General features: G+C 37.6%; 2 protein-coding genes across 4 annotated transcripts in view; one reads left to right on the top strand and one right to left on the bottom strand.

The window, feature by feature from the left end:
- The window catches only part of LOC135688943 (coiled-coil and C2 domain-containing protein 1-like), a 33,803-nt gene that overhangs the window by 7,331 nt on the left and 8,420 nt on the right, over positions 1-18,052 (top strand). For all 3 annotated transcript variants that reach the window (XM_065206012.2, XM_065206011.2, XM_065206013.2), the window contains exons 5-22: positions 250-384; positions 637-811; positions 1,621-1,670; positions 2,554-2,688; positions 3,915-3,999; positions 4,235-4,485; positions 5,619-5,691; positions 6,512-6,624; positions 7,429-7,590; positions 8,374-8,430; positions 8,945-9,106; positions 12,385-12,443; positions 13,168-13,284; positions 13,454-13,527; positions 13,838-13,893; positions 14,215-14,266; positions 14,403-14,502; positions 14,808-14,898. In XM_065206012.2, the coding sequence (XP_065062084.2) occupies positions 250-384; positions 637-811; positions 1,621-1,670; positions 2,554-2,688; positions 3,915-3,999; positions 4,235-4,485; positions 5,619-5,691; positions 6,512-6,624; positions 7,429-7,590; positions 8,374-8,430; positions 8,945-9,106; positions 12,385-12,443; positions 13,168-13,284; positions 13,454-13,527; positions 13,838-13,893; positions 14,215-14,266; positions 14,403-14,502; positions 14,808-14,898 (1,947 nt within the window). The remainder of the gene's footprint in view (positions 1-249; positions 385-636; positions 812-1,620; positions 1,671-2,553; positions 2,689-3,914; positions 4,000-4,234; positions 4,486-5,618; positions 5,692-6,511; positions 6,625-7,428; positions 7,591-8,373; positions 8,431-8,944; positions 9,107-12,384; positions 12,444-13,167; positions 13,285-13,453; positions 13,528-13,837; positions 13,894-14,214; positions 14,267-14,402; positions 14,503-14,807; positions 14,899-18,052) is intronic.
- On the bottom strand, positions 9,660-11,310 carry LOC135688946 (uncharacterized). The gene is made up of 2 exons (XM_065206016.2): positions 10,993-11,310; positions 9,660-10,422 (listed from the first exon to the last, which is right to left on the bottom strand). Exons 1-2 carry the CDS (start codon positions 11,047-11,049, stop codon positions 10,069-10,071), a joined length of 411 nt encoding a protein of 136 aa, XP_065062088.2. The 5' UTR covers positions 11,050-11,310; the 3' UTR covers positions 9,660-10,068.

Raw genomic sequence — 18,052 nt, 5'->3', positions numbered from 1 at the left:
TTTGCCACACACACGTAATTTTGCTCATGAAAAGGACTGTTGTATTGCATCGGGTGCAAAACACTTTTTGTATCCGTCTTTAAAATGTATTTCAAAACCTCTTATTCTTTAGGAAATATTGTTTACAGTTTGGTCTGTGAGATTATTATACACATAAAGTATCATGTTGCCTGCTTCGGGAATTCATTATGTTTGTACTATTGATTTGTGTTTATTTCATTTTGATAAATTGGATTGAATATTTTCTAGGCTCCAGTCAAATCTGAGGAGTCTGGAATAGCAAAAGTAATAATTGAAAGAAAAGAATTGTACACACAGGCAGTTGCCAGTGCAAAGGCAGAAGGGGCAACATCCAAAGTTAGAAGGCTTGAAAGAGGCCTAAAGGTGACAACGCATTTCTTTTGCTCCATTATTTTATTTTTAACATATGTTTCATTTCAGTGAAAACTCTGCCTTTTTGTATTTTTAAAGCAGACAAAAAATTTCAAGATTTGCAAAGTTCATCATTCTAGAAACCCGCTCTCAGTTTTGTAGGGTCTTTATGCTTCTTTTGTAGGGTGTGCTTATAATTTCATCAATCAAATGCCTTTGTTAAGTATATATGCATAAAATCATATGGTTTTATCACTTTTGCAGGAGCTTGAAAGGCTACTTAAGGAGGCAAGGGCAGGTAAATCAGTCAAGGAGGATGATATTCCTCCCCCTGTTGTTGTCAAAGCAGGCTCAAATGCACCAGCCCCATCATCAGTGCCAGCACTACCCAAAGAAACTCCAGCAGTGCAACCAACAGTCGCCAATACGCAAATTCGAGGTAGATACTATATGTATGCTATATAGAAGCCTCTATCATTTATCATTGATGTGAATTTTCCAAATTGTGTATGATTTGCAGTGCAACTTCAGTTGATTCCTTCAGGATTAATAATGATAATCATACACTTTTTCATTTAATATTGTTTAATGCTGGCAGTCTTAATATCACAAATGCTAATTTAGGCAAATTATATAAATCAGAGATACTCTACAATTGTCAAATCTGATACACATAATTGTTGTGGAGACGAACCAGCATTTATCTGAAGGTTGACTGGCTTTTCAAAATTTAGCATCATATTTTGCTAATGTGTAGTAAAAGTCAATGTCATTGTTATCACATCACATAATATGTTATGGGGTGAAAAGTGTTTAAAGCGAAGAATGAAAATGAAACTCTGGGTTATTTGATGCAACTATGATATAATTTAAGGTTTGATTTAAATCCTGTAAAGAGCCATAAAATGTGAATTTTGCCTTCCTCCTAATGCACATGCCCATATGTCTAACTCATTGGCTCAGACAAAGAGATAAAACCCCTAAACAATAGAAATTTAGACTCTTCTCCCCAACAAATAAGCTGCAAAGACAAACTGGATGATGCTCAAAATTTTCGAAAATCTAATTTACATTAACAAGGCAAGCTAGAAATGGTCATGAATTGTTTTGTTATAAGAATAGTTGTAAAGAAAGTGTAATCTGCATATGGCGGATGGCATTGTGCACTGTAGATTCATTGTATCTTCTTCTATAGATCTCTCTAAATTTTTGATGAAAAATTAACTTTTTTATTGATTATTGTTTTAGAAGAACCAGACAGACCAGCGACAGTTCCTTCTCCAAAGGAACCAGTACAGGTACTGTATATTGTGACAAAAAATATGTATGATCAGTATGATATGCAAATTTGTTTGTGTTATTTCAAAATTCTTAATTTTATGATGCCTGAGGTGAGCTTGACATATATACTGGCATGCAATAACTTGGCGTCTTCAGAATGTTTCTGACACCACCATTGCCTATATTCATCTGTCACAGTGTGTCTAATAAATGATGATGCAACAGGCTCAACATGGCTCAAATCAACCTGTCGTTACCTGCCGTCTAACTGCAGGCCTGACCATTTGATGTTTCTATTCTTATAGCTCACCTGAATACTTCTAGGAGAGCCGTTTACAGCTCCCCTGTTAAAAGTCTTACAGCCAGGCCTGAACTGTCCATCTTTTTAAATACAGTTGCCTTCAATCCAGATCTCCTGTAGCTAGGAAACCCCAACCCGGGTTAATGCCTACTCGTTAGCCTGCTTATTTGCAGCAAAGAAAGATGTGATGGTTACATTAGAGAGACAATGGAAGTTGCTCCCAGAGATATGAAGGGTATAGGCGGAGACTTGAGAATAATATTAGGAAACATTTAATTTCCAAAGCAAGATAAGAGATGCAGAAAAGTGACCTTGATAAGGAAGGACTGAATAGAAGCGACAAGATACTTACATTCAGGTCGTCAAGTTCTGCATTACATTTCACTTTTAAAATATGGCTATCATAAGCTTTCAGTATTTTCAATAGTGGTTTTCGTTATGACTTTGTTATAAAGCAGCCATTTTTTGGTTGAAACTTCTGGGTGCTGATAAAGTATAAATTTTGCCAGAAAATGGCAACCCCATAGCCAGAACAAAATTATATCCCGTATTATTCATTTTTTGTGACACTCATTGCCTATCTGTTGTTTTTTACCAAGACTCAAATCAGCGATCAAAATGCAGAGACCTTTACCATGCTCAAAGCAAGACGTGATCAGTACAAAACCGCAGCTTTGATGAAGAAGAGAGAGGGCGATGTAGCAACTGCCAAACACTTTCTTGGCGTATTCAAGGTAGATCAACATTTTTTGTTTTCTTAACACTTAAAAACAGCTTTATATGCATTTAAATTTTCTATAGCTGTCATTGCTAACAAGGAATGTCATCAGGTTTCAACTACAACAGCCAGTAACAACAAAACGTATATTTTAAAACTAAAAAAACACTTAATAATTCAACAAGAATATTCACACCAGGCGTCTCAGAAAGAGGATTGTTAATCTTCTTTGTCAGTGCCATAGACCTGGACAAAATCGGATCTAAAAGTATTCAGATACTTGAGGATCTGATCATAGCGTCTACACCGGATCGGATCCAAAACCATTTGCGTTTACACGGGATCAGATCCAGATGAGATCTACAGATAATGCCCAAGCGCTTTTAAAAATGGCGTGCGTCAGACGCTTTTCATGCAAACTAAGACCGAAAAAATGAGTCCAAACTGAACATTGGGAGGTGAAGCAATTCACTGTTCAACTTTAGGGAGCTGGTCACAAAAGACAGACTGAAAGCGGAAAAAATGAATATGAAAAACATGCTATAAACATATTTTAAGACTTCTGAAATCATCTTATCGTAATAATTTCTCTACACAGTAGTTAGTCAACTTCGTATTTGGTTTCCTGACGCAAAACTCGCGGAATACATTTTCAAAGTACTCCGAATTGACAGTTATTCTGTCTCACTTTCCAATAAAAGCGTAAGCAGATCCGATCTGGACCAGATCCAACCGTTTATTTGGGATCCGGTCCAGGTGAGATCTATACGGGACACCTCTGAAAGCGACCCCAAAAGTATACCGATCCACCAGTTGCCGTGTAAACCCAAGGCCTATCAGAACCCTTTTGGATCAGATCCGGATCGGATGCACTCTCGTGTAAACGGGGTCCTAATGTATGTTCATTGAGTATTCTCACGTATACTTTCCGCTACGGTTTGGTGATTTTTAGTAAGTTTCCTTTAGATTAAGGATGAAATAAACCATGCTCTATGTATAACATTGTTCTTTATAAAAACAACGCTGTCTTAGCCTGCAACGAAATCGTGATATCAGAATGATTAGTGATTGAATAAGCTCCAATTTAGTGATGATACTTGTTTCTAGGAATCATTAATCACTAATATGTAAATAAAGAAAAGACATGGTAGCAGGCTGCTCGACGGATTCCAATGGAATGCTTGCAGCGAGAAGTTACTTGATTACTTGAAACTGTTACTTGATTTCATTTTTTTATTCTAGCAATTTGATCCCGTCATACATGCGCTTGAAAATGGGCAAGATGTCGATTTATCAAAACTTCCTCCACCACCGGATCAAAATGAATGTACGGTCTTATCACACTATATATTGTTATGGCCTTTTTTGTGGTTTCCATTAAATACTTCGCTGCATAAATTATGCTGCTATGTTGGTCAGATTGATAGAGTTTTTACTTTAATATTTCAGAAAAGATCTCCATTCACTTGCACCAAATCACAATGCATCGTCCTTTTTGTCTAGCAACTGTTTTTATATCGCTACATCGACCGTTCCTAATTTTACATTCTGTCACTTTGTAGCTGGCTCCAAGCCTAGTGCCACTGCCCCTCCCACTGCTCATTCGTCAGCCCCCCAACCAGAGCCTGCCCCTGGCCCTTCATCATCTACCGATGCAGGCGAGACAGCTACTCAAGACTCTGGGTTACCATCTGCGCCAGGTACAGTCCTAGAGGCGCTTGAGCAGCGGCTAGAGAAATACAACCAGGCAGCGGAGAAAGCAAAGGCCGAAGGAAACGGGAGCAAAGCTCGTCGAATGGGAAGAATTGTCAAGGTAGGATTAGCTGGGTGACAGCGTTAGTGCTATTTTTGTGTACCAAGGCATGTGCCTCTTTCATACCTTTCTTCTGAATTTTGACACAGTTTGGCAATTTACACTGCAAATAATAATAATTTTTTGCCATCCTCAACCATTGGCCTAAATAGGGAAAGTATGCAGTTTAAAAAGTTTTCTTGTTTAAGTAAAAACTAAAATCGTCAGCCAGTTGCAATTATTCGGCTTTGGCAGTTGTGTGAGGTGTTTTTATGATATCTGCCTTTGGATGGCAAAAACACGTCCATATGAATTTTACCGAGAAACTGTTCCGAGAAAAAGTTGAACCTTCTTTCGAACTATCAACACTAACTGCTTCGATAAAGCTAGGGAATAGGACTTGCGGTGTTTTTTTAGAAAGTAAATTGAGGACATATAAATGTGGATGATATAAACAAATTTAGTGAATTGAAGACCCTAACTCAGCGATAAGGAACCATTCTGGCAACTTTTAAAGCACTTTTGAACTTCACAGCTACCGTTTCTTGAAAAGAAGTGCAAAGGACAAAATAAAATATGATACGATTTTTCCTGAGCTTTTTACAAAGATATATTGAAATGTAGAGACGAATGTTTGAATAAAAAGCTAACTGATATGGGAAATATAATGAATTTTGATATTTCTTTGATTTGAAGCTGTCATTGCAAGACGCCAAAAGTAAAGAGTTGTTGTTAGTGTTGGTCTCTCTCCAAACGATAACAAACCGTAGCCTTCTGTTTTTAAATGACAGTAAAATAGTTGAAATTGTTTGCAATTAAACCTTTTGCCCGCATCACCATTAATAATAATTTGCCTATGCCTGTCATTTCTTGGCATACTCAGTAAGCATGTTTTGAAACTTGTATACTTGGGATGATTGTAAAGAATGGAGTGGGATGCAATGTCGCTAGGCGAGCTAAGAGGGCACCAGGAGCAGAGCTGTACACTCTTTGTTGCAAAGAATAGGACGGTTTCAAGGTGCTATTCCGAGTTTCACGCTTAATCAGACGATATGCATGTTAAATATGGTGGATAGCCATCGTTTTTGCAGTACTGTCATAGTTCCGAACCAATCTGATCGACAAGAATCAATGCTCGATTTTCTTATTTATAGCAATATCAGGATGCCATACGAGATCACAAGAAAGGCAAACCTGTGGATTACGAGGAATTGCCAACGCCACCAGGTGCTTTGTTTAATGATTTTGTCAATTCCTTGACGGAAAAAATGTTGTATACGAAAAGCTAAATAATATCTAAGTTTTTAATCATTTTTAAAACCATTTTTCTGTCATTTAAACCAAGTCTTTATCATTGTACAATAGATTGACTTGAGTGGTCTCAAAATGACAAGATGTCCGATTTATAAAAGCAGAAGAATTATCTTGCCCGACTTATTAAATTATAATGGAAATTCAACTTATCTTTTTTTTTTAATTTTAATAAATTTCAACCTTAAAAATTCCTAATCTGTGAACGGAACTGATCTTAAGACTAAAATCGATCTGAAGATATTATCTTGCAATTAGCTACGCCTTATTGTAAAGGTTTTTGCATCTAGGGTCGCGATTCACTGCAAAGCAGTTCAGACTTCGTGGCCTTGTTTAGTCTATTGCATTGCTGTATGGCTGGTTGAGCCTTAGTAAATCGATGTTTCCCTTCTAAAAATCTTTGCATGTATCTTTGTTTATGATGAAAATGATAGATTGGCGTTGTGATGTCATAACAAACTTCGTTATTTTTGCAGGATTTTTTGTATCTGTTGCTAGTACCTGGCTTCCCAAAGTAGTTTTTAGGTCACCGAGAAGCTGCGCTTATCGAATCGTCTCCTGGTCATCATCTCGACGTGGCCACACCTCGTCATTCCTATGGCGGCTCTCCTCGCACTAAGTGAAATTTTGTTTAGGCAGGAGCTTGAGCCTTAGAATCTTGAACCTGTAGTCTTGGACCGTCACCACTGAGCCATCCTCGCACCTTCTTACAGCCTTTATGCATTTATATTTGCAGGATTCGCTCCGATCCCTGTTCCTGGTGCTGCTAAACAGGCTGCAGAACAAAATACCCCTGCCCCTAGTATGCCAGCTGTTACCACTGTTGCCCCTCATCAAGAATCATCCCAGGTAAATTGAATCCTTGTTTTGGCTTATTTCATAACATGTTGTGATTCACTGCTTGTGTTTGATTAGTCAATTGCAGTTTTTCGTTGAAAATAATCAAGTTTAGAAAAAAAGATAATCAACAACAGAAAGCACTTGATTGAGAGCAATATGACAAGTTAATTTGCAAACAGAGTTGATTCATGCCAAAAACGAATCTTTGGAATTGTAGAGGAAAGAGGCTTATTCGAGTCTTGATTTTCAAAGGGGATCTTATTCGAGGCTCATTCGAAGACAACGTTATTGTAGGGGATTTCTACAAAAGAACCTGTCTTAAAATCTTTGGAAATCGAGCAAAACTATGAAACTCATTTTCAGAACCTGGCCTACTTTTGCTGAAAAAACGACGATAGTTTCAAAGCCAGTAGGTACAAAGTTGAAACTTGCAGAATAGCTTCTTGTCATAAATATGAAATTGACAAAAAAGCAACTGCATTTTAATTACTAAACACATACACAGAAACGAGACACAGGTTTTATCATGCAAAAAGTACGTTTGTTACTCAATATGGTAAGATATCTGGGGGGTTTGATGCATGGGGGCTTGTGGTAATCGAAATATTGCTATACCTGCACTCGATGATGCGTTTTGTTGTTTGCTGAATCTTTTTATTGATAATGAAGTAACCTTACATGTAATTTATTTCATTAGCCAATATTTGAATTGATTTCTGTTCTCTCTGATGACAATTCGACCAAACTATCCTTGCAATTGCTGCTTTTAGCTTTACAAGCATGTTGTAAGTTAAAATTTTCTTTTCTGTTTAGCCTCAGATCGAGGTCAATGCAGGCAGTGCAGATACCATGAGCAGGAACCAAAAGGAGCTGCAGTTTCTGTTAGCAAGGCAGAAAGAATTCAAGATGGCGGCTTTGCAAGCCAAAAAAGATGGCGATATGGCACTTGCTAAAGACTATTTGCGAAAGTCAAAAGTAAATGTGTTTTTATTTAGATCCATATCTTTTTTCCCCAATCTCTTTTAGTTCTCAAACCCCGTCTAGTCTCTGAAATAAGAAAATTACAGGAAAACGACAAAGGTGAGAAGTCGCTTAGAAACAATGATAATCCTCGAATAAGTGTTGAAAAGGTTCTGTGTAATGGAATCGGTCTCGCTTGAAATATAGCCTACGTGTAGTTGTACACTTACCAATCTATCGCGATTTGGAAGCTTGTGAAACACATCGTGATGACTCGCAGCGAAGTCCGCAATGACTTGTAGCGCATGCGCCCGCGTCTCATGGGATTCCATAGTGATGTAGCTGATTATATAGAAGAATCTTAAATTAAAACTACTGGTTTGCTGGTCCGTCATAAAGTGCTTGAAGCCGTATAGGCGGATCTGTACACGCTATGGTGTATAGAACAGGGTGTTGCTAAGTCGCTACTCCGATTTTCACGCTTCATGCGTTCATTGTTGCCTTATGATTGCAGTAGTTGTGAACTTAGAGTTGCAGATTAGAACCAAACTTAGTGTGTCCTGCTCTATTCACCAAGGCAATTAGAAACACCTTGATTTTGTATACAGAGAATTTACTGATGGTAGACATGTTGAAATTCATACAATCCATTTTGCAGCTGACTTTTTATTCATTATATTCTTGATTTATAATATTTTTCCAGGCCAATCTATAACACCATAGATAGGACACTGTGTCAAAATTAAGTCGTTAGCTTGGTAGGCTTGTTTGTTTAACTGAGACGTATTCTGTTGCTAGGGGATGGATGAAATGGTTGTTGCTGCTCAAAACGGCCTTCGGGTGGATATTACAACGGTGAGTTTATGTAGTTAGCACATGCCTTTTGTTTACATTCACTATGGTCCTACTTACTTTATCGTTCAACGTCCTTGCAGTCCAGTAAAATTGTGTGAAACCTTCCCCTTATCGATTCGCTTTTTGCGTTTGGCTTACTTTTTGATTCGCAAGAGTAAAAGCAGCCATCATGGTATTTTACACTGAAGCATGATTCAGAAATTTTGTGTTGGCCTGAACGCAAAATCTGTGTTAAAATTTGCGATTTCAAGCTTCGTTATCCCAAAAACCGCTTTCCTCCCCAGAACACTGAATATAGCCTAAACAAGCAATGCCACAAAAATTACATCCACAGTCTACAGAGGAACATTGTGGAAATGATAAATGGTTTTCAATTGAGCAACATTGTGGGAATGATAAGTGGCTTTTGTGTGAAGTGTTTTTAAGTCACTCCAGCTTTTTGCCAATCAAATTAATCTTATCAACGATCATCATTTCAAATTCATTTTTTTTGCTGCTCCTCATTTATACGAAGGTGCCCAGTTTAAAAGGGAAAGAAAAGAAAGTTCCCCAGGCAGCGGAAGACAACACTTCCATTCAGTCAGTGGCAATTGCAGACACCTCGGCTACATCAATGACGTCAGATTCCAAGGAGTTGTACGCCAGGCTAGAGGCAGCACTGCGGCAGCAAGTGGAGGTAACTTTGCTTGTTGAGTTGAATTCTTATGAAAGATTTGTCAGTCAGTGTGTAAAAAGAAGTTGTTAAATTTAATTGTTTGTTCATTGGACCAAAGCTTTAGTCATTTAGACTTACTCAATGAGCCTCTGTTTCGCTACTGTCTCACTTTACAAACGCAACAGCAGAGGGCCCGTTCGCTGACTGGCTGCTTTTGCAAAAGTGATTTGGCGCTAATTTTTAATGTGGTCTTGCATCCTAATTGGCCTTTTCTATCGAAAGGTCATTCGTGCGTTAATTTTATGATCACAAGAATTATCGAGAAACTATATGGACATAGAGACCTAAATGCCCGTAGTATCAGCAGATTTGCTTTTAGCTTGGATTTACTGAAGCTGTGTTGCATTATTTCAAGATAAATTGCTTTAGAGGGAGTTTCAAATTTCAGCACTGTAAATCAAACATGCGCCACTTTTGCAACAATTTTTTGAACCCATGCCACACATGAAAGATTAAAAACATTGATCTTATCATCCAACTACGACTCCAGGGGTCAACGGCTTCGGCCGGAAAGATGGATGGTGTCCCTTTAAAAACACTGTAGAGGTGGTTCTGGGGGCCCATCTCTACTATTAGTCCCTTAGTTTTATCCACGACCATGACAACAAACCAAAACTCAGATTTTGGGATAGTTGGAGAGTCATAGTAGCCAACCTTCTGATAGAAGATGGTACCTGATGATGTATCATCCAACATGATATCGATTTCTTTATATCTTCGTTGAATGATTAATCATCAACAAGAATCATTCAATCGGTCTAATCGCTCCAGCATTTAAATAATCAATTGATCAATCATTCAATCATGGATGCAAACCTTTACTGGATCATAAAGAGTGATTAAAGGAAGAGTGTACCAGGTTTACAATCCTTAATGACTCGTGTATTCACAACGTTCTTAACCAATATCTATAGTTTCTAAAATCATTCTTTGTTAGCTGGTGTTAACAACTTGATAATTTCACTTACACTAGTTACACTGATCTTGAAGTTCTTCATCTCTTTCTTATTTAGTTCAGCTTTCATTGTTATGAAATCAACTTCTTCTTTCAAATCTTTGTCATTAATATTTTCTTCGTTTCTTGGGATTGCTCTTCTCATTTTCGTGGTATCAGTTCCATCCCTCCAATTAACAACATCCAATTTTAGGCAATTATCCTTTGGCTTTTCGATGTGTTCCTGCTTCGTTGTTTCACACTTTTCACTGCAGTTTGTTACATCAGTTGCCGATGTAATTCTTGACGTCATTTCTGCATTCTCCTTCTTCAACTCTTCAATCTGCAAAAGAAGAAGGTAGTGGTTGCTTTATCAAAAGATATTTGCTGAAACCACTTTGTAAGCGCCTTGTGTTCCACGTTATCTACCCATCATGTCTGCGTCCTTCATTCGCCAAAAATAACATGAAGTTGTATACCCTTGCTTCATCTTGTATATCACAGAAATAATATATGAAGTGGCTATTTTATTTTGTGACCATGACCCATCTATTCTATGATCAATTCAGTTGTTTTTCAATCTTATTGCATCTCTCTTTCTCGTTGGCCTGCTGCCATCAACAAGCCTTTGATACAGTAACATCCCGCATGACAGGCGCATATTTTCCTTCAACAAACAGTTCATACCATTGAAAAAGGTACTTTTAGACCATAGGCTTAAACGATTTTGACGATTGTGATAAATAAAAAAACACAGATTCTCCTGTAGTTTGCTTTTGCAATTACAATGTCTAATTGCTCAAGCTTCAAAATTTATGCAACGGTAATAACATGTTTGAGCTACGGCCTAATTAAAGTTTTAACCGGAAAATCGCCCAGGAAAATTATTTATTATCGAGTAACTGAAACTCACTCTTGAATCATAGAAGTCCCTCATTGATTCGTATTTTGATTGCATTTCTTCAATCATTCTAAATAAAAAGATTATTTATCAGAAACAATGAAACGAAGAGACAGAATACTGGTGACGTATAGTTAATCGTTATCATCTGCCTTTTAAAGAAAGTATTTATTGAGTCAAAATGCAGGTTAGGGGTAGTAAGAGATGTTGAAAGGTCTTTTTACCCATTGTTTTTCAGCCATTGCAGTACAGTCACAGGCTCGCCTACCTCGTTTTATAGTTTGAACATTAAGAATAACATCAATATAATCCCATATAATCCCTTCTCATCTGACATCCTCATCGAATTGCGCCACCGTGCTCTTTTAAAAATTATCCAAGAATAAAAAAACAACTTACCTGTATACCTTATACCTTGATCCTTGTGCATTTCTCAACGTTTTCTTCGCCAACTGGAGCCCAACTTTAATTTCATCCACTTTAGAATTCAGGTTCATTGTTAAACTTTGATGCTCCTTTCTCTGTTTTATGCGTTTTTGATCTATAAATCAGCGCTGCAATTGAAAGGTTAGTTATGTGTGTGCTTCCCTTTCTACCAATGCATCAAGTCTCCATCCTTTCAGTAATTCATCTATAATTCTCTACTATTATACGTCAAATTAGTTTCTAGATCTCTAGGCATCATTCAACTCACTTTGACTTAGTTTGTCGCAGTAATTCATTACATATACCGTAATGCCTCGAACAAGCGCCCGCCTCAAATAAGAGCCCCCCTCCAATAGGCGCCCAACCCTCGAATAAGCGCCAATCCTTCAACCTTCAGAAACGGGCGCTTATTCAAATTTTCAACGAAAACATAATTGGAAGGCAATTCAACAAGAAAGATTACAAAACAATTTGCACCCAAATCTACTTTTTAAATAAGCGCCCCTCGATTAAGCGCCTCCCTCGAATATTCGAGGCCCGGGCGCTTATTCGAGGTATTACTGTATATACAGTCACAACGGGTTTTACAGAATCCCTTATTCGTCTTTTTTAATTTCAAACTTTCATCCTAACATTTTTATGGAAAGATACTTTCTTGTGGTCGGGAGGGTGGCTCGTTTGAACAACGTTTTGACCCCGACTACATGTTATGCGCCTTGGTAATTTTTGCAGTAATCTAAGACACATTTGTTCTATTCAAGTTTTCTTAGTTGAGAAATGTAGAGTTTTTTCGATGCTACTAAAAAATGTAATTTCAATCCTCACAATTTATAAGGTTGGCTTTTTTGCTTTTAAGACATTGATGATTCGAGAATATCAATCAATGTCCTTGGGAAAAACTGGAGAAAAGACAACGAAAAAGCAGTCACTTGTTACGCCACTTTGTTTCATAATCCTTGACTTTTTGTTTACCTGCAGACATCAAAGAAGAATTCTGACCATTACAGATTACTGGGCGATCTGTCCGCTGCTAAAAAGTAAGTAGGCCTGCATGCGTAAGTTGTTCGAAAGAACTTTTGTTGTTAAAAAAATTTTTTACTTTGAAGGTTCGGAAAATAGTATGAAAAGGCGGTTCACAGATAGGACGAGCGTGATTAAATACAGCTTAGGCCTGCGATATGGTTTTAATTCAAGGTCTTTTGACTAATTAACTGATCGACTGTTTAGACATACGTTCAGTCTAGATATATGACCAGTAGCGGAAACTGAGCGTCTCCAGTAGTGAATCAAATGTAGAGAGTGACCTTTTCCTTTCTATTTTTTATGCCTTAATACCCTTTGACAGCAAATATCTTAGTCGTTTTCAGTGAAATTTGGAAGACAATGTTTTACTAATGTGGTAGAAATTCGACTTATGCGTTGAAATCTTGTTCACGATAGCTAAGCTTGAACCTAAGTTTCCATTCGAAATTTTACTCAATATATTTTATGGAAAGATGTATTTTCTAAGTGTTATATTTTTGAGAGAAATTTAAATGTAGTGCTATAATTGTCTCAGGCATACATTTAAAATGTAAGTAAGTTTTTCAGCTGTAAATTTCTATTTTACACTGAGCCGTTTCCACCTTTTGTTTAATTAATTCAAAGGAAAGATTCAAAATTAGCTTAATTATTTGCAATCTGACAAGGAATGTACAACAGTAAAAGGCAGGGTGTCTCAAATAACGCTTGTTTGTAGTAAATTTGAAATTCTTGTTGCAGTTTCGATTCACTTCACAAAGGATCGCAGCAAGATTTGGATACCTTGGTTATGTCGAAGTTGCATGGCCACCCAGTCCCACAGTTCCATTACGAAATGAAGTCGTTTGCAATCGTCAAGTAAGTTTACATTCTAAATATTTATGCTTTATAGGTCAACTTGAGCTCTCCGCTAGACCATCTGCATGTATGTATATATGATGAACCATACCATTAGAAATAATTTCTTATTCTTTTATCTCTTACTCTCTAGATCGTGCTAACCAGTTCAATATCTCTTTTCCTCTAGGTCCCACCCTGAGTTAAGTGATTCGGAGCTGGAAATCACAATAGCTCGGTGTCTTAATGTTCCTCTACCATCAGGTGATTACTTTGATAATTCATGCACTTTGTTTTAATTATTCGATGTGGCATTCGCAATTTGCGACGTTACAAGCGGGATCTGCCTTTCTCTGTAGCAAATGAAACAGAACTTTGGTCCCAACAACATAAAAGTGGCCCCGCACATTTAACCATCAGAATAATGAAAAATTCTCCAATATTACTACACCTCATTCACTTGTGATTTCTTTTTTTTATTGTCTGTTATTAGTTAAATTCTGAACTTAATCTTAAATCTTAATAGTCCTTGGTTTGGTATCTCAATAATTCTTCAACGTAATTCCTCTTCCAGGTTATCAGCAAAAAGACATGTATACATATGTCACGTACGAGTTTCCTTTTCCAAACGTAAGTACCCCACTACTTCGTTGCTTTTAGATAAAGGGCACAGCCTTGTACCTGTGCTAAAAAGAAGTTGATTTTAACGATACTTGAGTCAAACCCATAGCTCTTTTTAGAAACTAATAAGGTGTTAGGCGCTTAACCTATTTTTAAATGTACAGTAGATGTTATCGATGTTCAACTGACCAACTACTGATCAACTACTATTATTGATTTCAATTGATGTACAACCTAAGCGTCAATTTGGCCTAATACTGTTAAAATATCACCAGTCAATCAGTCAATCGAATCAAATCATGATTATCATTGATTTATATTGATTTTTAGGATGCTCCACAAACAGGATCGACTAATGTCTTAAAAGGAACAATCAACCCAGGTATATACTCTCAACCAATTTATGATTAACAATTTTTGTAATTGAAATAGCCATTTTCTTTTGTTGGTGATCGCATGACTTGATCCCATGTTCTTGCTCCATGCATAATTTGATCATTTCGACCTTCATCTTTTAGAATTCAATCAGAATTTCAAGGTATCAATCGACAGACAGAACAGGGCTCTGCAGCGCGTTTTTCGAAGGCAGCCAGTTTGTTTCAAGATCATGTACCAAAGGTAGACCTTCTAAGGTGTACTTTATATCTGTTTGGTAACCTCTTTGTGGCACTTGTCACATATCCTGTCAGTTTTTTATAGATCACACGGCAGTTGGTTTTTTGTGGACTACTCTTCGGTCGGTTTTTCTGACATTACCCTCCGGTCGGTTTTTTGTAGATTACACTGCAGTCTTTTTTGTATAGAGCCCTCCGGTTGTTATTTTGTGAATTATTCTCCGACGGGTTTTTGTAGATTACTCCCCGGTCGGTTCTTTGTAGGTTATTCTCCTATCGTTTTTTGATTAACTCTATTCAATATTTCAGGGGATTTCTTAAAAGTGACAAGGCTCTTGGCCAAGCTCAAATCAAAATGGAACATTTTAACAATCGATCGACGATACACGAATGTGTTGATGTAAGTTCCAAAATTTTCTAACTTCAGATCCTCTTCTTTTAATTTTACCTAGTAAGGTCGCGCAAAGATAGCCTTTTCATTTGATTTTGAGTCATCTAGATTTGCTAATAATCCGGACTCCTGATCTGCCTCCGGTCTCATCATGTTCTTGTTTGTAAAATTGTCTAAAGAATAGGTACTAGTTTTCATAACTTATAAGAGTGATAGATATTTAAAGTAGTTATATTTTAGAATCAAAGCCTGAAGGACATTTCATGGCACTATCAACAGACGATCATCTTAAAGGCATTGAGTCATGGTACATAGGCCTTTTCTATAGGGGGTCTTTGGTTCGGCGTGATCGCCGTAGTTTCATGTGTTATTGGCGTTCGTTTTGTAAATCAGTACGAGATGAGTTCATGTGATCAGTGCCAGGTCAAACAATAGCATTGCAGAACGAAAACCATGAACCAGCGTATTTAGTCCGGTCGCTTGTGTCACAATTATTGCTCCCGCTCGATTTGCGTGCCAAAATCGATTTTTTTGCATGAATGTATTTGAATATCCATCTAGATTACGAAAATCATAGGTGCCATTTTTTTAGGAAAGCGGAAGGGGTTTAACGGGGGCGTTAATGACGTGCGGTCAATGTCAGTTCCTCTGCGGAGGAGCAAACACTATCAATCGTAATAGATGATAAGAACGAACTTTGAACGAACGAACTTCAACAAATTGCTTCAAAATGCTATCTGGGACATGTCTTTAATCACTTTCTTACTTAGAAATGGAAATTTATAGTCACGTGACTTCTTACCTCCTAAATTGATGTAAGGAGATTTCTAATCCAATTGGTTATAAACTTCATCCTGGATGAAGTTTATGAATGAACGTCATTGATATTGACGTCAAACTCATTTCTATAACTTTTAATATCGAAGCGAAACATCAAGAGGCAGGGCTCCTGGAGCATATTGGGGATGGGGGGGGGGGTAGAAAGATTTAGGGGCCACAAGATGCTGAAAGATAAGAGCAATATTTACTGTATTGTTTTAAGTACATTATGGGATTTATTGTAGACTAAGCCACATCAGCCCTCTCATCGATAAAGAGGGGCAAAAAAATCAAGGAATGAAATTAAATGAATGATTGAAGTTTAGAGTCCAAGGAAGTTTAGAGTCCTAACGAGGGTCCATGACCGTTAGCATGACCGCTAGTATGAATAACATCTTTAAGCAAAAAAATTATTAAAACAACAGGGATGATATGACGTGTTAATGCAATTTTTGTTTGAAACCATCCTGTTATACCAACCTCAACCAGATCACACTGGGCCCTCTCACAAAATCTTGTGTCGTTAGGAGATCTGGGATCCAGTTTGTTGTTAGAATAGTGTACCTAGTGTACCCAACTAGATAGGGGTGTGTGTCAGTATAGATATACTATACTGCTACATATAACATATATAAACATGTATATAAGTTGTCTTTTATAATTTCTGAGTCCTTGCTAGTTCATCAGCCAATCCACCAGGTAGAGCATTTCGGGTTTATGATCAGTATGCTTCTTTACACCTGGGTGCCCCCTCACCCCTGCGCCCAGGGATGATGCCAGCAAAGGTGTATCATTGAATCGTAGCGTTGTATAGAAAAGAACGGGATATCCACGTCCATGTGTATCCAGGTTATCCATGTAGCCTCACCATAGAGGTATATCTCATGTTTTCAAAAAGAATATACTACGAGCTCGTAGTGCCAATGGAGGAACAATGGTTAGGCAAAGAAAATGTAATAGTGACATAAATATATGTATATAAAAATACTTGCGTACTCATACGTAAGTACAAGAGCGGTGTGCAAATAGGTATTGGGGTTATTCAGACAGTGTGTATAGATATACATTGAATTTGTGACATCGATACATGTATATACAAATAATCGGGTACCAAAATGTGAGTTTAGGAGAAAATGAGAGTTTAGCAGAAAAAACATGGAACCAGAAAAGTTACCTCCAACTTTAGGAGCATTGATTCCCCACATACAAAGAGCAAGTTTTATTGCTGGAATTTTAAAGGAATATACAACTGCGATTAATGAAATTCAACCTCTTGTGGGAAACGGTTGGCAAATGGATGAGGGTATGGAAGTACCGATAAAGTGCCTTGAGCTGCCAGCCCCGCAATCAGTTCTTGAACTTGTCAAATGCGGATGCAAGGTTCGATGCAAGGGACGAGGAAGCTCTTCGTGTTTGAAGAATGGGCTGTCATGGACTGAACTATGCAAATGTGTAGATTGGGAAAATATTAAAGACCACGCCGCAGGTGAAGAGACAGACGCCGATTCTGGAGAGGGAGTGGAAATTCATTAACGTGTTTAAACTGTTCGTTGTTTCTTAAAGCCTGGTTTCCATATGATCGCAAAAAAGCAACAAATACACTGCGATCCTTGCGATTCCCGCGAATAATGATTCGACTTTGGGCGCGCCAAAATTCAAATGGCTGGAATCAACCAGCAATGTCTGCTGCAATCGAGCTTGTTTATTATTATTGCATTGTTGAAAAGAGTTAGAGAACGTCGTGCAAGAAAAAAACATAGGTTTTGGGTGAGAAAATTTTCAGAGTAGAGAAAAACACGGTGCGTTTCACACACTCACAAAGGATCTGAGGATTCACGATCGGGAGTACTTTTTCAGGTAGGCCTAATTTTTCAGGTTGGAATGAATGTAACCTCGGTGCCTGTTAGTTTTTACCTCTTCAGGCAGTTTTTTGAACTTTTTCTTAAAGGCCCGGCTTTTCTTATTATAAAGGCAGTCGTACTGTTGTATTTTTTCTATTAAAGCAAGGTCTTCTTCTGTTGCAAAAGCCATCTTGAAATTTCGATAAAAATAAATGGATGCGAGGCTTGGTAGAGCATCCCGGAGGATAAACTGACGCAAGGATCGCCAAGTTGTTCACAAGCGGTTTCCATTAAAAAAACCATCGACGCAAAGATTGCAAGAATCGCAGAGATAGAAAATTTTCTATCTCAAACGCAAGAATCGCAAAAATCGCAACAATCGCAACAGACGGAATAGAGCAGTTTCCATTAATACGCAAGGATCGCAGGATCGCAAGGATCGCAAGTCACAAATTTAAGCGATTCTTGCGTCTCTTGCGTTTTTTGCGATAATATGGAAACCA

The sequence above is a fragment of the Rhopilema esculentum genome, chromosome 9, assembly GCF_057945365.1.
Source record: "Rhopilema esculentum isolate cy_ngs chromosome 9, ASM5794536v1, whole genome shotgun sequence".
Classification (NCBI taxonomy): Eukaryota; Metazoa; Cnidaria; class Scyphozoa; order Rhizostomeae; family Rhizostomatidae; genus Rhopilema; species Rhopilema esculentum.
This window is presented reverse-complemented; position numbering and strand designations above follow the sequence as displayed.